The sequence below is a fragment of the Tubulanus polymorphus genome, chromosome 4, assembly GCF_964204645.1.
Source record: "Tubulanus polymorphus chromosome 4, tnTubPoly1.2, whole genome shotgun sequence".
Classification (NCBI taxonomy): domain Eukaryota; kingdom Metazoa; phylum Nemertea; class Palaeonemertea; order Tubulaniformes; family Tubulanidae; genus Tubulanus; species Tubulanus polymorphus.
In genome coordinates this window covers 2,754,839-2,770,844 of record NC_134028.1, presented here as the reverse complement: position 1 = coordinate 2,770,844, position 16,006 = coordinate 2,754,839, and the positions used below count along the sequence as shown (strand labels likewise).

The window sequence follows — 16,006 nt, the reverse complement described above, 5'->3', positions numbered from 1 at the left end:
TAGAAAAATAAATATCATTTATTCCTATAATCATATTTACACAGTATAACTTATTACATTTTTACATAACAGACAGAATATCATGTATAAAATGAAATTGGATTATGACTAGAAAACATTCTCACAAACTCGAACAGTTATCTATCTAACGGTTATCTATTTCAATCTAGAAAGAAAATATTGCTGAAATTACTAGCACACAATCGCTTGACTTCCTCTGAAATAGAGATAAAACGACTACTACTAAATCTGACTTCGAAGAACTTTTGTTTTCGAAATTGCTAAATTAATGTCTTGCAACGATCAGAAAATTGATTGATCTACTCACCGTTGATAAGTATCAAATTAGCATTCTTTTGATAAATGACCACATAGAATTCTCTTTGGTCGGACCTTTTACCGACAACCCAATAATCTGAACACGTTTTGATTATAGTTTCTCCATCCTCACACGTTCTACAAGGCAGAACAGAATTTCATAAAACATGCTGTACGTGAAATAACTGAATTTCAATTTAGTAATGAATTCAATGTTCACCTGGTCATATCATGGTTGATATCACCTATCAGTCGTAATATCTCCGGCGGAGTCGTCACGTTCGGTGATTTCCTTCCATCTGAGTGTAACGTCGTTTTCTGAGCTAAATTCATGTGGTTGAAATATATGTAGCGTATTTGTGGATCTGAATGCCCGCTGAAAAGTCAGAATATCAAAAACTTGATCATTTTGTTCAGCAAATTTTTATACCAATTTCAGCGGATGAATATTTTCTAGTCACCTAGGAGGTCTTTTTGCGTACTGTTCACTAATACCAGACGCTAGCTCACTCAATTGTGGTCCGAGAAAACTGTCCAGTTTCCTAAAGAACTCAAGATCCATTTGAAAAGAGGCTGAAAATTTAGACGAGATTAACAAATTACGTTTTCAAGCAAAATACAATAAACTTGGTCTTATAAGGTGGATGTGTCTAAATTATCAAGTAGTCACATATAATACAGTGCACATGTGGAAGTCAAAGTTCTAAATACAGTAAACCTTGCCTAACTCAAACAAACTGGGACCGGTAAAATTGGTCCGAGGTAAGCGAGTCATAGATAGGAAAACATGTTAATTTAGTTATGTTACAACATAATTATCACATGTTATAACATGTTAGTAAGGCAAAATTAAATGTACAGCACTCACCATCAACAAGAAGGCAAACGTTTGCGCTTAGTGCTTTATAGACCAATAGATGACATTCTTCGCTTTGCAAATCAGTATTGACGAAAACTCGAGGCACTTTTCCGATATTACTGGCATCGTTTAAATTTGCGGGTCCCGTAATGAATCGACCGTAATGTACAGCACCTGTTTGATTGCTAGCAGACGGTGACGATTGACTGCTGCCTTGTAACTCGAGTTCAGTGAACGGCGGGAACAAACTCGTCGTCAGATATTTATACATTATACGCATGTCTTCTTGTTCTAAACCACTCCTGAATAAATTACAACAATGGACCATTCATAAAGTACGTAGGCGAGTCAATGAGGAATGACCTTTATGTCAAAAAGCGTAGTTATGATCTGCATACATAGCTAGGTAGCTATTACAGGAAAGCACATGTCCTTAACGAATCATAATGCACTAGGTTGTAGTAGTCTTGATTATTTGACCAGGTTGAGGAAAAAAACTCTGATGATATTTACACCGGCATAAGTGTTAAGTTTTTAATCAACTAGTGTACGTAAGATAGGAGGTGCATACACAAGGAAGGATGCCATTTTTTCATCTATTTGTACAATCAATGATACAATTTAATTAGATTCAATACATTTTCTAAAATTGTCATCAAGTCACGTGTCAATACTCCTGCTAAACTTACCAAACAAGTTGATCATTGTAGAGAAATGCCGAGTAGTGAATCTGTGGAAATGTGGCTTCTAGGTTGTTGATGAAGCACTGAATTTGAAGATAAGTGTTTTTATCCAGAGGCAGAAAGTGAATACCATTGAATACATCCAGCAAATCACAGGTGTTTAGTTTCAGAGTCAACAAATACTGAAATCAAATAAGCATAACGATGTAAGACTGGTGAATCAAACTGCAATATAAATCCGACTGTTCAGATGAACTTACACGTGAAAAGAAATGATCGAATCTCTGTTTTAGGCTTTGTACGTTTCCCTTTTTACAAACGCTGTAAAAACTGCCCATAAATAACTAAAGAAACACAAACACAGGAATTGAATCATCATCACTGGAATATCATAATGATACAGAAATTTTTCACAAAGTTAGAACATACTCGGAACATTTTATAAGCTTGTTTTAGGACGCTTTCGTAGATATGATCTTGAACATCGTCTTCTAAATATTCTGTATGTGGTTGACCATCTTTTATTTTCTCAGTGGTCGGAATATTGACTGTCTGAAATACACGATTGGTATGAAGGATACTGCTGGAATTCATAACAACAAACTTTGGTTATAGTAAACGGATTCTAATCAAATAAATTGATCAATTAATTGATATTAACTTCTCTGAAGATGGGGTTTAGATTCAACCCTGAAATTGTTAGAAAATAAACTTTTCTACATATCAACTGTGGGTTTTAATTTGTTAACAAAGTTTGGGGTTATGATAAAATCTTTTAATAGCCAATGATGACTACATCCAGTATGAAATAAAGTAAACTCTAGTAAACACAATGATGAATATCTTAGTGGGAGAGTGATCGGGGAAGGGATGAAAGGAATAGAAACGGATCTTACCATCACCATCCAGAAATCTTTCTCCGGTTCGTAGAAAATCTGTCTACGTTTCTGCGAGTGAACTGACTGGCAGGGTTTGTCCGAGAATGTTCTTAGGATAAAATGTTAATAAATATTAACGATTGACATGATAGTTCGATTACAAAGATATCGTGGAAATTGACAGTAAATAAATAAATTTGATAAAAATCTTACTCCGTAAACTTGATAACTGCCTCGCATAAACCAATGTCTTTAATTTTGGTATCGATGTCAGTAGCTGGTGGAAAATAGAACATAATCTTATTTTCTTCCTGAAATCGAGAAAAACGAATTTACAGATGTTTCAGGTTCAATTCATGCTTGATTTGAATTTACATTGATTCTTCACGTACTTCGCCTTCTTTCGGAGCATACGTCGAATTGAAAATGAAGAAATTGTTTAAGGTAACATGGGACTGTGCAGGCGCGTTTCTTCCTGCCATCGCTGACAAATTCAATATTTGCGTGGCCACGATATTGAACATCCAGCCCGAAAAAAATTCGAAAAACTAGGAGCCACTTCTTTATTTCCGGGTTAGTGTCAACGGCAGGGCAGGGTGGTGGATATTTCACGTGCATCAAAGGGAGGTTGTTGATCTACCGCGAATATGGTGGCAGCACTGTACGGTCATGAGCATAAGTGGCAATTAATTGCAAGTTGTCGATTGCTCTCGTTTGCTCATTTAAACAAGATTATTGAATTTGTAAATTTTCTACCGTGTGATAAAATATGTAAATTTTGTGTCCCTGTAATACCTGTAACGGGTCTGAGTATAAATAAATAAGTATATAAATATACTAAGCGGATGTCCTGGGTTCGAATCCAGTAATTATTGTCGCTGATTCTGTGGTCCTGATGCTGAAAAGATGATGTACAGGGTGGGGTGTCGCGGGTTCGAAGTAAGTAATTGCTGATACTCTGATTCAGAATAATCTTGTAGTGATGCTCAGTGCCCGACGGTAGGGATATCAAGATTTCTAACGTGATCGCCATCTATTGCAATTTGGCTGAACCGACTAGACATCTCTTATTTGTCTCACTGACTCTTCTTCAATGTGCTGAAATCAGACTCGCCATCGGGTGGATTTCTATGCTACTACAGTAATGATGCCTTATATCCACTAGATGGCGAGTGTGATTTTAAGGGATTAAAGAAGAGTCGGTGAGACAAGTAAGAGCTGTCTAGTCAGTTCAGCCAAATTCCAATAGATGGCGATCATAGCATCATTGACAAACTAGGCAAATGTCCCGAGTTCGAACCCTGAAATTACTGCCTAAGTTTTCAGAGTGGTTCTGATGCTGAATAGAGGATGAACAGGGGTGTCCCGGTTTTGATCCCCGTGTAGACATGGGTTGTTTTTCGAAATGTTTCACGCAAGACAGCAACATTACAAGTCTTATTTACTCCGCATTGTTTTACTAAATTTATTTTAGGAAGGCATTTAAATCTAAAACGTAAATAACGTTGGTCTTCATAAAATGCTTTCATTTTCTTTCAGAAGTAACGCACCCGCCTTTTAGAGAAAGTGTTTGGTGTGGTAAAGCATCGAACTGAAACCCTCGCACCCGGAGAAACACACTAGAGTAATATGATGGTTTAAAGCTGTGGGTATAGTTTGGTGTTGGGGTAGTGTGATCTGTGTGCTTTTGTGGCCAGTACAACAATCACAACGATCACAGTAGTTTTCCAGAAACTAGGCAACATGCGAGCACCCGGTAATAAACATTTCAGTTTATTTCCAAACCACATTTTCCAATGCATTTCTTTGAAAGAATCGAATTATTAAGATTTCATCTTTAATTTTCGATCATTCATCATCGTAGAATATATACTAATTTTCCGTTTCAGGAACGAGCGGGGCGGGCCGCGATCGCATGTGTGATCATTCGAAGGCTTAACGACTATTTCTTTAATTAAATCCTCCAAAAGTTTATGAGTTGAAATAAATGAATGACATACGTGGCAAAATATCAATATATCAAAATCTTTCATATGTTCAAAGATCCATTTTAACCCCCGAGGTCCCCGGGTATGCTGAAAAAATTCGTTGAAACACTACAGATACACGAATGAAAATGCGAAAACGGTGTCAGAAATCGATTTGATCATGTAGATGTAAAATCGTAAAGGTGGCGGGTTCCGGTAGGCTATATGACGTTTGTAGGTTGAGAGCCGCGAACGCTGATACAGCGAGTGTAATACACATAAATGAACGCCCCGATTAATGCCGTCCAGGGCCCGGTTTCACGAAAAACTTAAACTCAAATTTTTGGTGTAATTGCCATTGGTTACTTCATGTTTTCAATGAGGACAACAATTCAAACTTAACCGTTTTAGGCTTAAACTTTTTCGTGAAACTGGACCCAGCTTGTCATTATTGATACTTTTGAAAAGGATGCGTTCCAACTACACGATCATGTGAGAGCCAGTGGTCTCTGTATCCACAGTTATGTAAAGATGTGACCATGAATGACTTGGGTGATTACATTCAAGGTCTTTGTATGTTGGACGCACGAATTTCAGCGGATATTGACGATGAAACAGGTTTGTATGTGTCCAAAAGTTCAACAAGGTACTTCGGAGTTAGTCCAGTCAACGATTTAAAGGTTAACAGCAGTAACTTAAAAGTCATTCCGTGCACGAACAGGGAGCCAGTGAAGTTGTATAAGAGCTGGTGAAATATGATCAAAATATCTAGTTCTAGTGATTGGTCGGGCACAAGAGTTTTGGAGACGCTGGGAGTCTTGCGTAGGTATATCAGCAAGAAGACTGTTACAACAATCCGAACTTGAACGAGAGACTGGGTTAGTGTTTTTGCTGCGGATTCGCCGAGATTATTACGGACCAATGAAATATTCAGAAGATGGTAATATCTAGATTTCAGAATTGAGTTAACCTATTTAAGGGGTAAGGTGACAGACACTCCAGTGAACCGGCTCGCCCTTACTTGGATTAACTGAGACCCGCTAGATCGGCTCGAGTTGAAGTGAAAACCCGAGTTAGGTTTGCTGTAATTATCTATCATTACACTTAATGTGTTAGTATAAACTGGAAAATATAATCTGGACGATCAAGTTTAAATGTGCATGGGTAGACCGAGTTCTTCTAACTAAATCAATTAAAACGAGTACAGGTGATTGACTGTAGACAATAGAATATTTCAAAGAGTTTAAAAGTGTCTGAGTCAATGCGATACTATACTTGATTAGTTTGATAAGAGTTAAAAGAGCCGAGTCCACTGTAGATCACAGAAAAATAACACAAACAATTTGTAATGAACAACTTAAACCACAAACAGGTTTTAGTCGTTGCGATTAATAGTTTAATACGTATTTAATGTATGTATATAAGTAAACAAAGAGGTCAACCAATTATCAAACACCAATCACAAGCCCTTTAAATCAATTAAGCACAACAAAATCAATATATCTACCGATGTAACAAATAAGACAAGATAAAACTGGTCAAGTGCTTTCCACCTCGTTTTTACTATTCTTCATCAAGTTGAGAATACAGCTCCTCTACAAATTCTCATGTCATTTCATAGAAATCGATATGTATTTACAAAAACGAGTTAAAACGCAGTGTAATTAACAAACACGGACAGAAGTCTACACGAAGAAATCAAGGTCAGTCATCATGTCATGTCAAGTTCAAACACACTACAGAACTGAATGCTGCATTTCAGTTCCACCTCAAAACTACATCAACGATTCTTTAGAAACGATCAAAGATATTCTAACTTGTTTTATTAAAATCAAAATAAATCTCGAATTGATCACACACATATTCATACACAGGGTCAGTTGCCCACACATAAGAAATCTCCAAGTTCCAGTAACGCATTTGAGTTCTCCAAGTTCAAGCAATGCATTTGAGTTGTCTAAGTTCCTGCAACGCATTAGAGTTTTCCAAGTTCCAGCAACGCATTAGAGTTGTCAAAGTTCCAGCAATGCATTAGAGTTCTTCAAGTTCAAGCAACGCATTAGAGTTCACCAAGTTCCAGCAACGCATTAGAGTTCACCAAGTTCCAGCAACGCATTAGAGTTCTTCAAGTTCCAGCAACGCATTAGAGTTCACCAAGTTCCAGCAACGCATTAGAGTTCACCAAGTTCCAGCAACGCATTAGAGTTCACCAAGTTCCAGCAACGCATTAGAGTTCTTCAAGTTCCAGCAACGCATTAGAGTTGTCCAAGTTCCAGCAACGCATTAGAGTTGTCCAAGTTCCAGGAATGCATTAGAGTTCTCAAACGATCACAGGCGCCAACTGATTATTGAAGTCAACATCGAGTTAAATTAGACGTTTCACACATTTTCACCTACAAGACAAAACAAACAAACATTAAAGGATATTTTCAACAATCAATAAAACATTGACACATTAGTCATTTTTCGATTACAATATACCTGATTTATAGTCTGTTCAGGTTCATGACTCATCCATTCTTTCATTCTTTCAACTTATGAAGTATATTATGTGAATCCCTGAAGGTATTTTTCCATCTCTTAGTAACATAACATCTCTAGATATTTCCTACACACAAAACGAAAACTCAAAATATGAATAATTTTTGAATAATGTGAGATTTGAAAATTGATTCATGTAATTTCAAAGTTATACCTGATTTAAAGTCAGTTCAGACTTATGACTCCACCTTCCTTTGCAACTGTTAACTTTGTGACTCTACTTTGTAGCTGAGGCAGTACTACTGATCTCAGCGGTGACATTCAACTAACTGATGCCTGGTGATTGTCGCATCTCTGGTGACTCAGTTCTGTGGACCTCTCAATATTTGCTACAAGAAAACACAAAATACATATGAATACCGGCAATTTTCAATTTTTGAGATCTGAAAATTGATTTATATAATTTCAATATTATACCTGAATTATAGTCAGTTCAGACTAATGACTCGACATTCCTCTGGAACTGTTAACATGTGACTCTTAATTGTTACTTCGTTAGAGGCATAGCACAGCACCACTGATCTCATCTCACTAGCGATGCACTTATCTCACTGGTGACGCCCTGAGAGACATTATTCTGTACTGTTCTCACTGGTGATTGTCTCATCTCTGGTGACACTCAGTTCTGTGGTAAACATCTCAATATTTGCTACAAGAAAACACAAAATATGAAGTTTTAGATTTTGAGACTTTGATTTACAGTCAGTTCAATGACTCATCCTTCCTCTGGTATTGCATGTCTAATGATTTGCTACAAGAAAACACGTAACAGACCATCATAATGTTTGAGACTTTTCCTACAACAAGAAATCCATGTTTTATCTACCTTAATATATACCTGATTTATAGTCAGTTCAGACTAATGACTCGACGTTCCACTGGAACTGTTAACCTTCTCGCGACTTTTTTGCTGATTTTGACGGAGATGAATCAGTACTCCTGATCTCAGTGGTGACATTCATCTAACTGATGCCTGGTGATTGCCTCATCTCTGGTGACTCAGTTCTGTGGTAAACCACTCAATATTTGCTACAAGAAAACACAAAATATGAATAATTTTCAATTTTAACACTTTGAAAATTGATTTATACAATTTCAATATCATACCTGATTTAAAGTCAGTTCAGACTAATGATTCGACATTCCTCTGGAACTGTTAACTTTCTAAGTGACTCATGTCACTTTGTTCCTGACTTTGAGGGAGATAACTCAGTACTTTGAGGGAGATAACTCAGTACAACTGATCTGGCTGATCTGACGCTCTAATCTCTATATAATCACTGCGACTTAATCTTCACTATATTTTTACATTATATTCAGGCATTGATTTTTTTTCACAATTCATTTTTACCATTTTACAATTAATTGATTCATTAACCTTATATATTTTTGTCTACAAATTAGGTATTTAAGATTGTTTGTAGAATTAAAGCTTTTCAATGACAAACACTTAAACATTATCACAAATTATATCCACACACAAACAAAGATAGATAGCACTCTACATGCCGATCATGCGCATGGACCCGCGGGTGTGCATGTGTATCCCCTGAAAAATACATAAACACAATTTGTGTGTCTTTATGTATTTAGTGCCATTTCATGCAAGTGCGTTAGTGCATGGATGCATCAGTGCAAAGTGAGACGTCAGGAACAAATTGAGACGTCGGGTACAAAGTGAGACGTCAGGTGCAAAGTGAGACGTCAGGTACAAAGTGAGACGTCAGGTACAAAGTGAGACGTCAGGTGCAAAGTGAGACGTCAATTGTTTTCACCGGTGTTTATGATGATCGATCTTCACTTTATAGGCTATAATGGACAAGAATTGGCTCCAATGTTTTGAAGTTTTATTAACTCAGGTTTAGAGTTTATCAGCATTGATAAAATACTGTGACTCATTCAAGTTCATAATTAGAACAGAATGTAGTAATCAACTTGCAGCAGTAATTCCCATTCTGTTTCTTCATTGACATGTGAAGTTCATAGGAAATTATATAATAATTTCACATCATTCTTTTAAAATTATAATTCTTTTCTACCTATTATTCTTTTATACCTAAAAATTGATTGAGAAAACTTATACAAGAAGAAAATGATACAGAATTAGTATCAGTAAACATGTATCCAGAAAGGAGAATCCAGCTGACAGTAGTTCAAGGGGGTGTAATCCCAAAGACTTGAATGATATTCAGCTTTGATAGCATGGACCAGAATTCTTGTGGTAAAACTTGGTGGCGTCCACAAGAAAAAAGGGTCACTCAGTCAGCAAAGAAGAAATGCAATGTAATCTAACCCAATCCGTCATTTAGCACAATTTCTTTGACTGCCTAATGGAAGCAGTAACTTAATTCAACCTACTATTAGTATTTTTCAATAACACCTGACAATCTGCAGGTGCAAAGAACCAAAGGAAGGCTATCAAGCAATAGCATCTTTGAATATAACAATCTTAAAACGCAACTCCGTTATATGATAATAAGTCGCTGATACCATCTATACACAGTACCAACATCGACAACATTTCAATGATACAACCAACACAAAGCTATCGATGGATAGCTGCTAAGAATATTTATACATTTTAAACGTTAAGTCGCAATAAGGACGATCAGAAAACATAAAAATCAATCCCAATTCACCAACATATATCACAATATATACACAGTACCAACACCAGCGACATTTCAATGATACAACCACCACAAAGCTATCGATGGATAGCTGCTTTGGATATTTTTACATTTAAAACGTTAAGTCGCGATAATGGGAGATCAGAAAACATAAGAATCAATCCCAATTCACCAACATATATCACAATATATACACTGAACCAACACCAGCGACATTTCAATGATACAACCACCACAAAGCTATCGATGGATAGCTGCTTTGAACATAAGAATTAATCGGAATTCACCAACATATATTACAATTTATACACTGAACCAACACCAGCGACATTTCAATGATACAACCACCACAAAGCTATCGATGGATAGCTGCTTTGAACATAAGAATTAATCGAAATTCACCAACATATATTACAATTTATACACTGAACCAACACCAGCGACATTTCAATGATACAACCACCACAAAGCTATCGATGGATAGCTACTTTGAATATTCATACATTTAAAACGTAAAGTCGCAATAAGGATGACCAGGACACATAAAAATCAATCCCAATTCACCGACATATATTACAATATATACACAGTACCAACACCAGCGACATATCAATGATACAACCACCACAAAGCTATCGATGGATAGCTGCTTTGAATATTCATACATTTAAAACGTAAGTCGCAATAAGGGAGATCACAGAAAGCAAAACTCACCAAAACTCAATATCACCCCAAAACAGAGTGTTTTAATTAACACCACCAGCAAGCAGCAGTATTAAAGGCTGTCATCAGTGATGTAACACACTGACAATTCAGTTTGTTTGTCACGTTTCTACATGACAGTTGAAGAAGACTCCTTAACTCCATATCACCCCAAAACAGAGTGTATTAATTAACACCCAGCAGCAAGCAGCAGTATTAAAGGAGGTCATCAGTGTTGTAACACACTGACAATTCAGTTTGTTAGTCACGTTTCTACGTAACAGTTGAAGACGGAAGGAGGAGACTCCTGAACTCAATATCACCCCAAAACAGAGTGTGTTAATTAACACGCACCAGCAACCAGCAGTATTAAAGGCTGTCATCAATGATGTAACACACTGACAATTCAGTTTGTTTGTCACGTTTCTACATGACAGTTGAAGAAGGAAGGAGAAGACTCCTTAACTCAATATCACCCCAAAACAGAGTGTATCAATTAACACCCAGCAGCAAGCAGCAGTATTAAAGGAGGTCATCAGTGTTGTAACACACTGACAATTCAGTTTGTTAGTCACGTTTCTACGTGACAGTTGAAGAAGGAAGGAGAAGACTCCTTAACTCAATATCACCCCAAAACAGAGTGTATTAATTAACACCCAGCAGCAAGCAGAAGTATTAAAGGAGGTCCTCAGTGTTGTAACACACTGACAATTCAGTTTGTTTGTCACGTTTCTACGTAACAGTCGAAGAAGGAAGGAGGAGACTCCTGCACTCAATATCACCCCAAAACAGAGTGTATTTATTAACACGCACCAGCAACCTGCAGTATTAAAGGAGGTCATCAGTGATGTAACACACTGACAATTCAGTTTGTTTGTCACGTTTCTACATGACAGTTGAAGAAGGAAGGAGAAGACTCCTTAACTCAATATCACCCCAAAACAGAGTGTATTAATTAACACCCAGCAGCAAGCAGCAGTATTAAAGGAGGTCATCAGTGTTGTAACATACTGACAATTCAGTTTGTTTGTCACGTTTCTACATGACAGTTGAAGAAGGAAGGAGAAGACTCCTTAACTCAATATCACCCCAAAACAGAGTGTATTAATTAACACCCAGCAGCAAGCAGCAGTATTAAAGGAGGTCATCAGTGTTGTAACACACTGACAATTCAGTTTGTTAGTCACGTTTCTACGTGACATTTGAAGAAGGAAGGAGAAGACTCCTTAACTCAATATCACCCCAAAACAGAGTGTATTAATTAACACCCAGCAGCAAGCAGAAGTATTAAAGGAGGTCCTCAGTGTTGTAACACACTGACAATTCAGTTTGTTTGTCACGTTTCTACATGACAGTTGAAGAAGGAAGGAAAAGACTCCTGAACTCAATATCACCCCAAAACAGAGTGTATCAGTGTTTTGTAACACTTAACTTTCATCATCACCAATTGATTTAGCAGTAATTCACCCACAGTGTTTTGCAACACTTAACTTTCATCACCACCAAATGATTCCGTAGTAATTAACCCAATTTCAGTGTTTTTGAACACTAAACAAGGAATTTCAATCAATCTGATTTCAGAATGTAATAATTCATATTGTAATAATGTTTAATGTAATAATTTTAATTGTAATAATGTTTAATGTAATGATTTATATTGTAATAATGTTTAATGTAATAACTCAAGAAGTTAAGGGAAGGAGGTAAGAATTAACTCGCAGCAGCAAGCAGCAGTATTAAAGGAGGCCATCAGTGTTGTAACACACTGACAATTCAGTTTGTTTGCCACGTTTCTACATGACAGTTGCAGAAGGAAGGAGAAGACTCCTTAACTCAATATCACCCCAAAACAGAGTGTATTAATTAACACCCAGCAGCAAGCAGCAGTATTAAAGGAGGTCCTCAGTGTTGTAACACACTGACAATTCAGTTTGTTTGCCACGTTTCTACATGACAGTTGCAGAAGGAAGGAGGAGCCTCCTGAACTCAATATCACCCCAAAATAGAGTGTATTAATTAACATAAAGAAGGAACTTGCCAGTTTTTTAGATGGCCATGTGTAATTTGATTATGTAATTATGTAATAATTCATGATGTAATAATGTTTAATGTAATAATTTATATTGTAATAATGTTTAATGTAATAATTTATATTGTAATAATGTTTAATATTATAATTCAAGAAGTTAAGGTAAGGAGGTAAGAATTAACACCCAGCAGCAAGCAGCAGTATTAAAGGAGGCTATCAATGTTGTAACACACTGACAATTCAGTTTGTTTGTTACGTTTCTACATGACAGTTGCAGAAGGAAGGAGGAGACTCCTTAACTCAATATCACCCCAAAATAGAGTGTATTAATTAACATGCACCGGCAAGCAACAGTATTAAAGGAGGCCATCAATGTTGTAACACACTGACAATTCAGTTTGTTTGTTACGTTTCTACATGACAGTTGCAGAAGGAAGGAGGAGACTCCTTAACTCAATATCACCCCAAAATAGAGTGTATTAATTAACATGCACCGGCAAGCAGCAGTATTAAAGGTGGCCATCAGTGTTGTAACACACTGACAATTCAGTTTGTTAGTCACGTTTCTACGTGACAGTTGAAGAAGGAAGGAGAAGACTCCTTAACTCAATATCACCCCAAAACAGAGTGTATTAATTAACACCCAGCAGCAAGCAGCAGTATTAAAGGAGGTCATCAGTGTTGTAACACACTGACAATTCAGTTTGTTAGTCACGTTTCTACGTAACAGTTGAAGACGGAAGGAGGAGACTCCTGCACTCAATATCACCCCAAAACAGAGTGTATTAATTAACACCCAGCAGCAAGCAGCAGTATTAAAGGAGGTCATCAGTGTTGTAACACACTGACAATTCAGTTCGTTTGTCACGTTTCTACATGACAGTTATCAACCTTCAGGTGCAAAGAACGAAAGTGAAGCTATCAAGCGATAGCATTTTTTAATATAACACTTTTAAAGTGTGTAATACGATAATAATTTGCTGATACAATATATACTGAGAACCAACACCAGCGACATTTCAATGATACAACCACAAAGCTATCGATGGATAGCTGCTAAGAATATTCATACATTTAAAACGTAAAGTCGCAATAAGGACGATCAGGAAACATTAAAATCAATCCCAATTCACCAACATATATTACAATTTATACACTGAACCAACACCAGCGACATTTAAATGATACAACCAACACAAAAGCTATCGATGGATAGCTGATTTGAACATAAGAATTGATCAAATTTCACCAACATATATTACAATTTATACACTGAACCAACACCAGCGACATTTAAATGATACAACCACCACAAAGCTATCGATGGATAGCTGCTTTGAATATTTATACATTTAAAACGTAAAGTCGCAATAAGGACGATCAGGAAACATTAAAATCAATCCCAATTCACCAACATATATTACAATTTATACACTGAACCAACACCAGCGACATTTAAATGATACAACCAACACAAAAGCTATCGATGGATAGCTGATTTGAACATAAGAATTGATCGAATTTCACCAACATATATTACAATTTATACACTGAACCAACACCAGCGACATTTAAATGATACAACCACCACAAAGCTATCGATGGATAGCTGCTTTGAATATTTATACATTTAAAACGTAAAGTCGCAATAAGGACGATCAGGAAACATTAAAATCAATCCCAATTCACCAACATATATCACAATATATACACTGAACCAACACCAGCGACATTTAAATGATACAACCACCACAAAGCTATCGATGGATAGCTACTTTGAATATTAAAACTTTTAAAGAGTGTACTAATTAACACCCAGCAGCAAGCAGCAGTATTAAAGGAGGTCATCAGTGATGTATCACACTGACAATTTAGTTTGTTTGTCACGTTTCTACATGACAGTTGAAGTAGGAAGGAGAAGACTCCTTAACTCAATATCACCCCAAAACAGAGTGTATCAATTAACACCACCAGCAAGCAGCAGTATTAAAGGCTGTCATCAGTGATGTAACACACTGACAATTCAGTTCGTTTGTCACGTTTCTACATAACAGTTGAAGAAGGAAGGAGAAGACTCCTTAACTCAATATCACCCCAAAACAGAGTGTATCAATTAACATGCACCACCAGCAAGCAGCAGTATTAAAGGAGGTCATCAGTGTTGTAACATACTGACAATTCAGTTTGTTTGTCACGTTTCTACATGACAGTTGCAGAAGGAAGGAGAAGACTCCTTAACTCAATATCACCCCAAAACAGAGTGTATCAATTAACACCACCAGCAAGCAGCAGTATTAAAGGCTGTCATCAGTGATGTAACACACTGACAATTCAGTTTGTTAGTCACGTTTCTACATGACAGTTGCAGAAGGAAGGAGAAGACTCCTTAACTCAATATCACCCCAAAACAGAGTGTATCAATTAACACCACCAGCAAGCAGCAGTATTAAAGGCTGTCATCAATGATGTAACACACTGACAATTCAGTTTGTTTGTCACGTTTCTACATGACAGTTGCAGAAGGAAGGAGAAGACTCCTTAACTCAATATCACCCCAAAACAGAGTGTATTAATTAACACCACCAGCAAGCAGCAGTATTAAAGGCTGTCATCAGTGATGTAACACACTGACAATTCAGTTTGTTTGTCACGTTTCTACATAACAGTTGAAGAAGGAAGGAGGAGACTCCTGAACTCGATATCACCCCAAAACAGTGTATTGATTAACACCCAGCAGCAAGCAGCAGTATTAAAGGAGGTCATCAGTGTTGTAACACACTGACAATTCAGTTTGTTAGTCACGTTTCTACGTAACAGTTGAAGAAGGAAGGAGGAGACTCCTGAACTCGATATCACCCCAAAACAGTGTATTGATTAACACCCACCAGCAAGCAGCAGTATTAAAGGAGGTCATCAGTGTTGTAACACACTGACAATTCAGTTTGTTTGTCAAGTTTCTACATGACAGTTGAAGAAGGAAGGAGAAGACTCCTTAACTCAATATCACCCCAAATTAACAGAGTGCATTAATTAACACCCAGCAGCAAGCAGCAGCATTAAAGGAGGTCATCAGTGATGTAACACACTGACAATGGGAAGGAGAACACTTTCAATGGAATTCTATTATTAATATTCCATAGCTATCATTCATTAATGTTAATATCAAAGATCGAACCAGCCAGTATCATAGTTATTGAACATTGACATTTTTCATATCACCCTTAAAAGCAGGAAGGGAGGTAGAATGTGCCACCAAATCAGTATGTGTATCAATATTTCAATACGTGTATTAATGTTTCAGTTCATGTACCAATATTGCAGTACATGCATTAATGTTTCAAGACAGCTGAACCTCACAGCAATTTACATACCATACAACACCAATTAACGTCACTGATA

The 16,006-nt window shown here is 36.8% G+C and overlaps 1 protein-coding gene and 1 long non-coding RNA gene across 2 annotated transcripts; both read right to left on the bottom strand.

The window, feature by feature from the left end:
- Nucleotides 1–26: 26 nt before the first annotated feature.
- LOC141903929 (vacuolar fusion protein CCZ1 homolog) lies at nucleotides 27–3,322 on the bottom strand. Its single transcript, XM_074792316.1, has 11 exons — nucleotides 3,131–3,322; nucleotides 2,952–3,049; nucleotides 2,757–2,847; nucleotides 2,290–2,412; nucleotides 2,121–2,204; nucleotides 1,867–2,042; nucleotides 1,187–1,479; nucleotides 780–891; nucleotides 539–694; nucleotides 329–456; nucleotides 27–217 (listed from the first exon to the last, which is right to left on the bottom strand). Exons 1-11 carry the CDS (start codon nucleotides 3,260–3,262, stop codon nucleotides 162–164), a joined length of 1,449 nt encoding a protein of 482 aa, XP_074648417.1. The 5' UTR covers nucleotides 3,263–3,322; the 3' UTR covers nucleotides 27–161.
- Nucleotides 3,323–6,088: 2,766 nt separating this feature from the next.
- LOC141904545 (uncharacterized) lies at nucleotides 6,089–8,145 on the bottom strand. The gene is made up of 5 exons (XR_012619141.1): nucleotides 8,085–8,145; nucleotides 7,664–7,895; nucleotides 7,401–7,575; nucleotides 7,187–7,313; nucleotides 6,089–7,098 (listed from the first exon to the last, which is right to left on the bottom strand). It is a non-coding gene; the product is annotated as an uncharacterized LOC141904545 (long non-coding RNA).
- Nucleotides 8,146–16,006: the final 7,861 nt, after the last annotated feature.